This window comes from Zootoca vivipara, chromosome 15, assembly GCF_963506605.1.
Source record: "Zootoca vivipara chromosome 15, rZooViv1.1, whole genome shotgun sequence".
NCBI classification, from domain to species: domain Eukaryota; kingdom Metazoa; phylum Chordata; class Lepidosauria; order Squamata; family Lacertidae; genus Zootoca; species Zootoca vivipara.
Genome location: NC_083290.1, coordinates 4,745,430 through 4,758,785, shown reverse-complemented (window position 1 = coordinate 4,758,785; position 13,356 = coordinate 4,745,430). Strand labels below are relative to the sequence as shown.

Genomic DNA, 13,356 nt, shown 5'->3' with positions numbered 1-13,356 from the left:
CTTCTCCAAACTGACACAGCTGGAAACTCTCATTTGATAACAAATCAAGGATTAGATATAAATCCAGGTTCTTATTTCATTACTTTTATTGTTTATGAACTGGAACCTTCCCTTTTTGGAAGGGTGGATTGATAAACTGTTCCAGCATAATGGCTATGCAGTTGCCATTATGTGTAACACAAACTTGGTATAGATATAAAAGTTGCTCCATTTCCAAACCACCATTGGGAAATAATAACTCAGAAGCTTGAGTGCTCCTTCTCCCTACCTTATTGTTCCCCCCAAAAAAACCCTGCCTTTGTTTCCAGAGGCTGCACATCTGTACTGCCATTCTCACAAACCATTGCTAGCTCAGACTATACTTTGCAAACTGACTTCAATCTAGCCATAACAGCAAACTACAGTACAGTTTACAATTAACCAGGCTAAGCACACACACCAGTGCAGACACAAAGCTGCACCATGACTACTTTAAAGAAAAAAGGGCAAAGTTGAAAATCATGAGAGAACATGAAGAATGAAGTAGCATACAAGCTTGGAAGGTGCTTCCAATCTCTTAAACAATGCTGAAATAGTGTCTGCATCATGTCACAGCCTCTGCTCTAAGTGCATCAGTTAAAAACCATGTCCTAAGAGTGTGTAGTATAAATTCTTTCCTTTCATTAAAGACACATTAATTTAAAGAGATGTACCTCCTGAGGTAGTGTGATTAGCTTACTGAGGTAGTAAAATTAGTTTATCTTTTTTGGGGGGGGGGGTGTTAAGATTTCTGAAGCCTAGAAACTGAAATACACTTTTGATTAGAGAAATGATAGAATGCCATTTGTTTATTGTGGAAAATGGTAATTATTAACCAAGCCACATGATGTAGGAAAATCTGTGTAACAGTGAGTCTTGAGCCAAAAAGTCTATTTGGAAATAATTAACATTAACTAATATTTTTACTGTATGTGAAGAGGAGGGGTGTGTTCTTCTTAAGGGTTCCTTAAGCCATCTCCTTGCTGAATATTCAGATGTTGTAACTCCCACCCTAAGAATGAGCCTATATACAAAATATTATTCCAGGAAGGAACCTGTTCTGCGATCCTGACACTACAGCAGCTACCACTTACTTTCCAAAGGCAGTTTTGAAAGTGTTAAATGCAAAGCTGTTGGAAAGTGACCAAGTTAAAGTTATGGCAGTGAAAACAGGCATTAAGAGTGCTTCAGTTTCATGACGGAGAGGATCAAGCCTCACTTCTCAAGCTCCAGCATTGCACTGACCCTATTCTTGCCATGAACAGCAAAAAGCAGTGTGCATTCAACCTCATCTAGCCTCAGGATTTGTGTATAGTTAAATTTTCTTTTTAAAAAAGTGATCTAGAAAATTAAGTTGCACATCGAAATTAGCAGGGTGCCAGGTGCATTTTGTGCCTAAAGATTATCCATTTGCAAGCACCTCAAGAAGTCAGGTTCCATTTTTGCACCTGGCTGACACTCAAGGATTACTGAAATGTATGTGCTTTGAAGCCTCAAAGTATATGTTAATGATAGACAATATGTTAAGAAGTTTAACAATAAAGGGTTGTGTGTTTTGAAAACTGAAGTATGGTACCAATATTATTGTTGTAAACACCAAATTAAACATGTATTAACAATTTCTGTTAAAAATACAATATTAATGATGTGTCATTTATGTAACTTGTGTATTAGTTCATTCTTATTAATAAAAAGTGTTGCCGACACACACCCCCAAAGGTGACTAGGCATTCTGTTTTGATGCTCACAACCCAGGGGTCCCAGGAGCTATTTGGCTCCTAGCTTTTCTACCTCAGTTTCTAACACTGCTCAGAAGCAAGCCCCCGTTGAAATATTTTTTAAAAAAAGAGTTATAAAGGGGCTTAGGGTTCCAGCCTAACATGCATTTTTGTCTAGCAAATTATACATGAGCAGAGTAAAATCTTTACAGAATATTTTGTCAGCCAAAGCCTCAATTTATATACACACATGTAACACTGTTCAAATGTACCAGTACTTAGGGAAGAGGCTCGAGGGGGGGGGGGGACAACACACACACACACACACACCTTATTAAGCCAGCTTGCATTGGCAACAAGATTATCAAGCCCGAAGTCCATGTTTGCCATCTTGCACCCATTCACCTCCCCCTTCTGTGGAGATATGAACCACGGACAAGTTATTGCTGGCACAGCAAAGGCCTGCAAGGTGCTGTTGATTAAACCTTTCCAGCTTTTACGCATATCAAGTACCAAGATAAAAACCGCAAATGAAGAAACACACTGAGGGGTTGCGCAAAAGGCACTGAGGCAATTGCTTTGAAAAGGAACCATTCCGATGAACAGAACATGTCTCCACATGTATCCAAAAGGTTGCCAAAGAACACGATACCATGAACTTTTTGTTTTTTTCTAAACAGATTCAAGAGGCTGAGAAATAAGGCTTTGCACTCCCCAGCTGACCAGCCCCAATCCTTCTCCTGCTAGCAGGAAAAGGATTTGGGCTCACTCAGCTACCGTAGGGTGTGGGAGGCTGAGAGGGCCATGCCAGAAAAGGGAGCCCTCATGAAAGAACCTGTCAGGCTCTGTTTGCAGGGATCCCTCCATCAAGGGGTTGGGGGAGCAAGTGACCACTTTCTCCTAGGAAAAGGAGGCTGCTTCCTTGCCCCTCAACCCTTGACAGGGAAGGCGAAGGATCCCTGTGATTGGAGCAGTGAGTCTCCATTCTCAGGGATCCCTCTGTCTTCACTGGCGACCGGGGGGGGGGGGGGGGACAAGCAAGCGACATCTTTCTCCCAATAAAAGGAGGCCTCTTGCCCGTCCCTCGTAGCTTGCCAGCGAAGGGAGCCTTGCAAACAGAGCCTGTCACACTTCGTCACAGGGCTCCCTCCATCTGAGCAGTAAGCAGGAGCCTGCTGTGTTGGCCCCAACCTGCAGGGCGCTGGGGTGAAAACACCTCAGTTCCCGCGCAGTGAGAGCAGAAGCAGTCTCACCCAGGGCCTCACAGGCTGGGGCCAATGCAGCTCTTTGTATATCGCCCAACTGCGATGTCTGGCTGGTGATATACTGCAATGCTGAAAACCTAATATCGCCCACCCCTAATCTGTATATTGTGATATTTAGCTGGTGATACATCACAATGCAGGGAACCAGATATTGCCCAACCCTAATCAACAGCATAGGCTTCCACTTCTTCTCCCTGCCCTTCATCACTTGCTATTCCACCCATTGAAAGAATGCCTAAGCCATGGATAGGCAAATTAAGGCCCGGGGGCTGGATCCGGCCCAATCGCCTTCTAAATCCGGCCCGCAGACGGTCCAAGAATCGGCGTGTTTTTACATGAGTAAAATGTGTGCTTTTATTTAAAATGCATCTCTGGGTTATTTGTGGGGCATAGGAATTTGTTCATTTCCCCCCCTCAAAATATAGTCCAGCCCCACCACAAGGTCTGAGGGACAGTGGACTGGCCCCCTGCTGAAAAGGTTTGCTGACCCCTGGCCTAAACCATTTCCAAAATCCAGGAATTTTCAACTAAATTATACATGCACACACAATTCTATTTGCATGATTTTATCACTAGCACAGAATATGCACAGTCCTGTTTAGCTGTGGGGGTGGGGGAGAAAGAGAGAGAGAGAGAGAGAGAGAGAGAGAGAGAGAGAGAGAGGCAGACACAACCACTATTGCTCCTATCAGGACAGACTGTTGCTTTCCTAGCAAGCTGCAAGCAATGGAGATGTCCTACTTTAAGCCCTGCAGGGGAGGAATTACAATAATCGAGCTTCTATTGTCACTGGGGACATGTGTCACTGTTGTGAGGCTGTCATAAGATAAAAATAATACCACAGCCAAGAGCTGGCTGCACAGCTGAAGGGGTAATTTTCATATTACATCTGGTAAATGGTATCAAGATTCTTCACCCAGTACCCTGGCTTCAGAAACAAATCCCTTCAAGCCAATGCAGGAAGAAGGCTCTGTGGAGAGCAGAAAAAAGAAAAAAAGAGCAGCAGTTATCCCAGGCTTGATGCCGATAGCCAATGCAGCCAGCTGGCAGAGTCATCCAAGCATTCCCTTCCAGGCAAAATAACAAGGTCCAGGGCCTGAAGAACAAGGAAGCATACAGCTAGATGGCATAAAACATCACCAATTCTGTAGTGTTTGGTTTAAGGAAGATCCAAGAAAACCAACAAAATGATGAGAAGCCTCTTGAAGGAGCCAGCATTCAGTTCCTTCAGTGGGGCTATGCAAGGCAGAATATTTCTAGATCCAAGTAGTATCCTTCAATCTAGTGATTTTTAAACTATGTTCCATCAAACCCTGTTTTTCAGTGGTTTATTGAAGAGCAAAGTAAGTTGCAGTAGACAAGCTTCTGTGAAAGACAACCTGTCCACTAGTGCAATGTTCTGCTACGTGCAACCACAAACAACTGTCAGGCATATTTTAGGGTGCACTTTCAGTTCCCACAGAACAAGGCCGAATTGGACTGGCTACCTAGCACTACATGCAAACTGGCTATGTACCCTCAGGATCTTATGCATAACACAAAGGTGTTCTGTGGCAGAAAAACCAATGTGGAAATGGTTCCCTGGAGGTAGAAAGCTTGAAAACTGCTGCTTTAAATCAATTACTAAAAAGCTCCAGCCAATAGACTTGCACAAAGGGCCATTGCCAAAATCCCTTAATGCATCCAAGGACCTGCAGCCGCAGAAACACCATTTCATGCTCCGAAGCAAAGCCAGAACCCTCTGGAACAACATTACATGAGGGCTAAGAAGCTGCTCCCAGGAAGGAAATTAGATACCCCAGCCAGGTATGCAAGCTCACGTCTGTGTCATCCATTCCAAATCAATGAAGGGTTATGGGTTAGTGGTAGAGGACAGGCTTCATATGCAAAAGGTCCCAAACCAAAATCCCTAGCATGTCTAGTTGGATGGACAAAACAGTCTGATACAGTCACACATTCCTACAACTGAATGCTAAAAGCTTAGACTACTATCCTTATTTGCATTCCTATGCAACCTTGCATACAGCCTTTTGTGTGCGTACATCTATCACATAAATATATTAAATCAGATTTGTTTGTTTTGCTGCCTTTCCATTCTTTCAGATGGTGTTCTGAGTAAAATGAAAATTTGAATATTCCCCAAAATACAAAAAAGTGTCCCGGTAAGAAAGACATCTCCCTTTCCCATCTTGAATGCCTTAATGCATCAAGCTTAAACAGATACTCCTGCAAATCTACTGGCCTTTGCTCGGAAGCAGCCCAGGACAAAAATAGGTTTATGGTCTAAGTTACAGCTCAGCTTTACAGAAGATAGTCTGTGCAAGTTATGACTGAGGTAACTCACAGGGCAAAATAAGGAAGCTATAGATGTACTACCAGAATGTCCAAGTATCTGATCTGCAAGTGACCCCTTTTTTGCAAAAGCCTCTCCATTCTAGGACTACTGGCTTTAACCACGTCCTGCTCCCACTAACTCAAGTACTTAAAACACATCTGCTATTTTAACAATAAAACCCTTCTCTAGTATATAATATGCCACTGTTGGGTTAGGTATTCCTATAGAAGAGTGGTACATATGGAGATTCCATACGATTATGCTAATAAAACTAGTGCAATTGTTTCAGGTTGACGGGCACCATGGCAATGGTAACTGCTTCCCCTCTTTATAATGTACACAGAAAACTATATGTAGTGTAAATGCTAGCAAACAGAGGTACAGATGAGGAATCTCCCTCTTCAAATCTACTCTTTGCCTTAGGCAAACCACTTAAGTTTAGAGATAATCATAGAGCTGATACACATAGAATTGTAGAGTTGGAAATAACCACGAGGGTCATCTACTCCAACCCCCTGCAATGCAGGAATATTTTGCCCAACATGGGGGTCAAACCCACACCCCTGAGATTAAAAGTCTCATGCTCTACCAACTGAGGTATCTCAGATGAAGCATCTGTTTGCACCCAGGAGGTGCCAGTACCAATCCCTGGTACCCCAACTTAAAAAGGAGCAGAGAACAAGGGATGGTAAAGACCTTCCGCATGAGAACCTGGAGAGCTGCTGCTAGCCAGAGTAGGTGATACTAGGTGAAATGGACAAAGAACATGAACTGGCATAAGGCAGCTTCTTGCATTCTGACACACAGACTCAGCCACATGAAGAGATTAACTACACTGCAGGGCTGCTGCAAAGATGACTGAGATGCTGTACATGAAGTGCTTTAAGCACATGTTAATTACCATAATCAGCTGAAATAAATAAGATATTTGTGAAAGTGGATATAGGCTAGAGCTAGAGGTCTGCATTCTTTTTAGAACATAGAGGACTGTAACTCTTTACTGCCAACATGATCCAGTCAAAGTTAAGGCTTCTCAAGTGCGTGTTGAATGAACCCACTGAATCAATGGGACTTTAAAATATTTGTCATGGTTGCTAGTTCCCTGTAGAACACTCCATAAACAGGCAAAATATTTTAGACCAGGTGCAGTTTAGAACCAGAAGCAATCATCCCTTTCATAGCATATTTTCTATATGTGTTGTAGTAGAACAGTACAGTACATGATTACATTGTTCTATCATTATTTATATCACGTTTAGTATTTTTCCAATTTTGTATGTTTAATATTAAATATAAAAAAAAATCAGCCTCAGTGCAGTACTACAATCTTAAGAGGCATTCCTTAATAAAAAAACACTCTCAATTCCCCAATACACAAACAGGCAAATTACAAGTATAAGGAAGGGAATGGGCACTTTTTTCTGGGCACCAAGTTCCACAATGGGTGCCATAACTACAAAAACACTCCAATCTACATCTTCAGTGTCCCAGAGGTACTCAGTTTCATCTGGGTTATGCTTTAGAGCTCAAAAGCAAGCTTAAGATAAAAATACAGAGTAATAATAAAATTGCCAACACAGCTTTATAATTTGGCACTTGCCTGGTTACCTGCAACAGGTAAGACAATGGCTCCCAGACGACCCAAAAGTCCCATTGCTGCCATAGAGATCACTGGCATTTGAAGACAGCACCGTCCATTAAGCATTGTTAGTTACACAGTTTCATACAGAGCAGCTGCAATCATAAAGCTCTCCTTCCTCCCCATCTAGTATGGAGAAAATCACGGAGCAGCACTACATAGAGACCGCTCCTGCCCCTGCAGCTTCACCCTCGCTGCCAGTCAGGAGTTGGGACAAGAAAGCCAGAAAGATGGGAGAGCAAGCTGTCAGAAGCATCACCATGAAGCTAGGGGGGGGGGAGGAATGATATGGGCAACTACCTCCTGAACAGTTATTGCCAAGACTACAACAGTACCATGTCTATATTTAGTGACTATCTCTGCCTGCAGACAGTTTAAACTTGACCTGCCATGCGATCTCACATATTTCAAGCGTTCAAAATGGCCTCATGTGTACTCTCACAGTCATCTTTACAACAGCCCTTTCAGGAAGGACACTGCTATTATTCCCATGATCTGATTTAAGAAAAACAACTGTATTTTTATACTACTCAGATGTTCACAGACTTGAGAAAGAAGCTTGTCTGAGGCCACCTAGTGAGTTCATGGCTGAGTCATGATCGGGGACTTCTGATTCACAGCTCAAATGTCCTAACAACCACACTACACTGAATTTAAACAGGAAGTAGTAGTGTGACAGAAAGGCTGCTTAATGTACCTGAATGACTATTAGGCGTTTAGGAATTTTCAATATAGCACAGAGAGTGTGATAGGTGTACATAAGAGTAAGAGATTATAGTGTTTAAATAGGACATTTAAAGATTTAAGTGCATCTTCAGGCTCATAAAACCAGATTGCTGCCAAGGCAGAGCGGAGAGAGAAAACAGTCCAAACTTGGGAGTAGTTTTATATAGATGATCCTACTACAATCAACATGTACTCAAATTTCAAGTGTCAATTCATACTAAAAAAGCATCAGGCTGTTTTATACAGCTAAGTCACAACAGCAGGTCATAACTGGTGAGAAGCCAATGTGGGTCAGAATAAACAACACCAGCATGTAACAGGTAATTCAGATTTGCCAGCTTCCTCCCCCACTTTAAACCTTTCCTCAAGATCTACTTCTACAAAGCTACCCCAGTCTCAACTTTCAAAACAAACAAACAAAAAACACACAACCCACAAAACTGCTGTCATTTTACATACAATCCCCCCCAACTCGGAGCAGAATCTCTTGCCATGCTCTGCATGAACACTCAAAACAGCTGACAAATAAGCATCACACAGCAGCCAATGCACAAGAATAAGGCTGCATACACACCATATCTTTAAAGCACATTCAAAACATTTTTTTTCACTTGTGAATGGTTGCTGGGAATTTTAACTCTGTGAGGACAGTGCCCATAATTCTTTAAAGGGGGGGGGGAGAGAGTTGCTTTGAATGTGCTTTAAATGTATAGTGTGTACGCAGCCTAAGTGACACCTGTGGGGTCTATCATATGCTGCCGATTCTGAAACCACCAGTTTAATTATACACAACTGCCTTATAACATGCTGCCTTATATCAGGTCAAGCCCATCTAGCCCAATACTGTGTATTTTGACTGGAAGTGGTTCTCCAGAATCTCTAGAAGTCCTTCATACAACTTGATATTTTAACTGGAGATGCCAAGGATTCAACTTGGGGCCTTCTACATGCAAAGCATGTGTACTGCCGCTGAACTATAGTCCCTCCCCTTCACTTATACCTCAAGATGGTGATTTAAAACAGCCAGTGCACCTCCACATCTAAGCCTCTTTTTCCTAACAAAAGCCAGCTGTACCTCTGGCTTTAGCAACATACCTAACAAAAAATATACCTTACAGAACAGAAATTATTACCTAGACACAGCATGACTTACAGAAGCACATGACTCCACACCTGCCTCACTATCAAAGATGTTTACATTCAACACAAATACTTGTGTTCTATACATTCAAACTTATATTTCACCCACTTTTCCAAATGTGTAACATAACTTGAGAGAGAGAAAAACAAAGCCATCCCACAAGATCTCCTCCAAGATTTCTCCCACACAATCAGAAGACCAGTTTGCACTTCTGTGTATTTGCTATTTATTTGGCACCACAAGGGTACATGACATTTTATGGAGTAACATTAGCTGGACAAAAGTCCCTGACCAATGGAGCTTCCAATATAATAATTATTTCTGAACAGCAGAGTAAAAAAAGTAAGGTGAATAATTGCAATAATGTGTACTTCATCTCCCAATTCTCAATAAATCCAAGCTTATCAGAGCAGCAAACTAGCAAAATAAAACTGTATATCTGAAGAATGATACCACCACACAAAGCATCCAAGACTTCTCTGCCTTACCTGTTAGGTCATGATGAATTAGGTCAGAAAAATTGGGGTCATCGCCCCACCAGAATATCCACAATTCTCTGCGCCCAGGCCTCTGGTCTCGCCGCCACACACTCAAGACGTCAGCTTTGAGGCATCGACTGTAGCTGCTTAAGATAGGGTCTTCTTCGGTCACTGGGAACAGGATTGGTGCAGATGTTGGACCCTGCCATACGTAGCGCTTCCATTTAATTCCTGTTAAATCGGCCTGAAAGAAAATTGTAACAGAAATTAGACTAGAGGGAACCGGAAGGTTTCATTGTAAAATTGCAGCAGTTACCAAAGGCAGATATTTCTATTCAATTCTCAGCAGGTCTTTCTCCCATTTCACTAAGCACATATGCATTTTAGCCTTTAAAAATGTATTTTCCCTACCACCTCCTCAGGACAACTGTTGGTCAATATGCCAGTGGCAATAACTTCAATCCCTGCTCCATTCAAATCAGTGGGAATTTTGTTATTCAAACAGAGCATCCTAGGATGTTAGAATAGTATCAAGTGTTTGTTTTGAACTATACCATCACTTTTACAAATCCTACTGAATCTCCAGTATCCTGAGAGAATCTACATCTGTTACAAATGCAAATAAACACCTCACTAATAACCCTCTCCTTAGCCACTCAGCACTAGAAGCACTGCAACAAAACAATCATTTTGAAAGGCAGAGGCTTTACTGAAAATACTGACTATCCCCATGGGTAGACAAATAGTGGGGGGGGGGGAAACCAACAAAGAAAAAAACCATTCCAAACTTTTAATGGATTCCACTACAATTCAAGGAAACTTTCAACAGTTCTTTCTCCACTTCTTTTCCCAGAAAGTTTTTTTTTTAATGACCAGTGTTTCAACAGCAGCTGAAGGGGGGCTAAGACACTGACACAGGGTTCACTTTCCAGCTGTTGATAGAGGGTGATTTTTCCACTCAACACAAATTTCACTTGCTTCCCCAGTATATAGATACAATAAAGGTTCTCCTGGCCTATCTAATTCCAACAAGGAAGGTTCCAGCACCTCTGATGTGACAGAATTTGCAACAGTTGGTGATCTTGGAAAGAGAAATGGAGAAGAGAGGCGACATGCTTTAAAGAGACACTGGCACTCATGAGCAGCAGGCTAGCTCGGCCAGTAACCTATGATCCTGCAGAGATAGACTGCTTGGATTCCTTACACCCAACTACGCATCAGCACAATAGCTTTGGCATAGATTTTTTTTTTAACTTTCAGGATTAAATAACACCAGCTGGTTGAGTCTGCTGCCAATTTGCATTGAAATAAATCCAGAGTGAGAAAGTGGTCAGCAAAACCCACGCTGGGATCTTAACTGAATGAAGGTTTAACTGGATTCCACGGCAGCAATTAAATAAGGCAAGGTTACAAAACAGTGGAGGGATCCATTTACACACACACACACACACACACACACTTTAAAAATAAATAAATACGGTAATGTGTAACCTCCGAATAGCAATACAGGGGAGCTTCCTCCACCTGGACTTTTGTTGCCAGTTTTAGTAGGGTGACACTTTTAGAGAACTGGGGGGAGAGTGAGGGGAGGATTTCACCAAAGTTAGCTTGGGAAGCAGAAAAAGGAGGGTGGGAGAGAGAAGAGCTAAGCTAAAACTAGGCTGAAATTGAACTGCAATAAAATAGGCATAAGTAATCATGTCACTACCAACAACAAGAAGAGATTAGAGAGAAATCGAAAGTTAGAAGAGAATCAAGAGGAAGAAAAACAAAAGAGGGCGAAGAATGATTTGGAGAAAAAGCAAGCTGGAGCACGGGCGTCGTAGGCATAAAGTCTTTGGCGGAAGGGAGGGAAACAGAGAGGGGAATATATATACAGGAGAGCTAGTTGATTCCTGGCAAGGCCTGCTCCAGAAGACTCCTCTAGCAGAAGCAATGCTAAAAATGGCTGCTTTGCTTCCATTCCTCTCTCTTCTTCCCTCCTCCCCACTTTCCTTTCCTCTTCCCTCCCCTCTCCTGGCGATCTCGTCTCCCTCCCCCCTCCAACCTTTCCTTGCATGATTATCTCCGGCGATCTGCACACCGCCCCCCCCCTAAAAAAAAAGTAGCCACTTACCAGACAGAATAGGTTGGAATGGCAATCCTCAAGGCTGGCCCCGTTCGGCACGAAGCAGGAACTCATCCTCACAGCCACAACCCACACGCCATTATCCCACAGCCTCCGACAAGAAAGAAAAGAGACAGACAGAGCGAGCGAGCGAGAGACACACACACGCCGACCGAGAGGGGAGGGAGAAACACAACCGAGGGAAAACGGCCCTTTCCCTCCCCCCTTTAAAAAAAGAATCACACACACATTGCGGGGAGAGGAGATATCAAGGGGAGGTAGAGCGCACAAGTAAGGCAAAGGAATAAATAACCCGGGGAGGTTAAAAGGAAGGAAGAGGTAATTTTTTAAAAAAAAAAGTGCAAAAGAAAAATCTTCGTGGAGAGGGATCAGTTTTCGCAGCCTCCTGGGCAAAAGGCGACGGCGGGGGAGAAAGATTGGGGGTACTTGATCCAAAGGGATTGCAAAATAGAAAGATTTACGATCTTCAATCTGCAAACGCGGGTGGGGTGGGGGCAGAAGGAAGATACACAAATAATCCAATGACTGTAGGGTGTGTGGGAAATAATAATCCAGGAATTTCTCTTGCGCCTTGTCCCCCCCGCTTCGTCACACCGGAATTATAGAGGGAGACCGGGGAGGCGGAGATAGAGAAGAGACGGTGCGAAGTCCTTTCCTCGTTTCTTCTTAAGAGTTAGAGATGCGAAAAAGGTCGTTTTTGCTTCTATTTCCACTCCAGAAATAATAAAAAATCAAGCCATTGGAAGGGGAGGAGGAAGGGAAACTTTCTGGTCTCCAGGCGGTGGTGGTTTGTCCCAAGAAGGTGGTGTTATCCTTGACTGGCCAACCTCCCCTTCCCCAAAAACAATTTTTCCCTTCTTCCTGCTGGAGGGGGGGGGAGGGAGGGAGAGAAAGAGCTTAAGCGGAGTCTTCCAAGTTCCCTCAAGAGCTCCAAGGATCCTCCTTTAAAATCCTCAACATCGAAGTGGAGGGAAACCCAGACACGTATTTTCTTCCAGATGGGATTTCCAGTTGCTAAATTTATTTTTTTGGAAGAGGCCAGGAGTGATGTTGATAATGGAGGGGGGGTATGTATATATCTTCTTTCCTATTTTTTTTCTTCCCCAAAGAGATGGGTGAAAAACAAGCACACTTTAGGTGAGGAGATGAACTTCAAGATGAACTCATCCACACACACACACACCCAAAAAAGCCCTCTTCCAAACACCCTTTTATTTCTTACACACAGAAAGGTTCCAAGCAGGAACCACTTAGAGCTGAGTGAGCAAAACCCTTTTCCAAACTGCCTCCCTCCAAAAAGAAAAATCTTCATCCAAGCACTTAAGTGCACTGAAGTGTCCTTTTTGCTGCTGATGGGTAAAAAGAGAGGGAAAGGAATGGACGACCTCCTTGTGCCCCCCTCCAAAAAGCCCTTTTAAAAAACAAAATTAATTCCTCAGGTCAATCCTTGTGCCAGGAATATTTCTGGATGGTGGTTGGTTGGTTTTTAAGGGAGTAAAGTAGCAAACCTTTCTCCCCTACCTTCAAACAGGTACCTCCTCTTTTTCAGCCACTGAAAGGGGAAAGGGCAGAAAAAAATCAGGGCTATTCCTCCCAAAGTAATTATGATTTTTTTTAAAAAAAACAAACAAACAACAACTTGGATTATCTGTGAAGGGTTGAGGGTATTAAGAACTGAAAAGTCCTCTTTCAAAAAAAAAATGAAGGGAGAGTAATTCCTCAGGTTAATCTTCTAGGCCACAAATATTTGCAGAGGATAGGTTTTTCTCTTTATGGTAAGCAGCAACCAAAAAGGCCTTTTCTCCCTTCTTTCCTTTGGGCAAGAATAAAGAGTGTCCCCTTTTTCTTTCTTCAGACACTGGAGAAAGAGATGATGAAGTTGATGGAAGGGCTTTTCCTTTTTAAAA

The 13,356-nt window shown here is 42.7% G+C and overlaps 1 protein-coding gene across 1 annotated transcript in view; it reads right to left on the bottom strand.

Annotated features, from left to right (window-relative positions):
- MED13 (mediator complex subunit 13) overlaps positions 1–12,034 on the bottom strand; it is a 104,754-nt gene extending 92,720 nt beyond the window's left edge. The window contains exons 1-2 of the mRNA XM_035139697.2: positions 11,438–12,034; positions 9,331–9,565 (exon numbers count right to left, since the gene is read on the bottom strand). Coding sequence (XP_034995588.1) covers positions 9,331–9,565; positions 11,438–11,503 — 301 coding nt within the window. The 5' untranslated portion in view covers positions 11,504–12,034. The remainder of the gene's footprint in view (positions 1–9,330; positions 9,566–11,437) is intronic.
- Between the last annotated feature and the right edge of the window lie 1,322 nt (positions 12,035–13,356).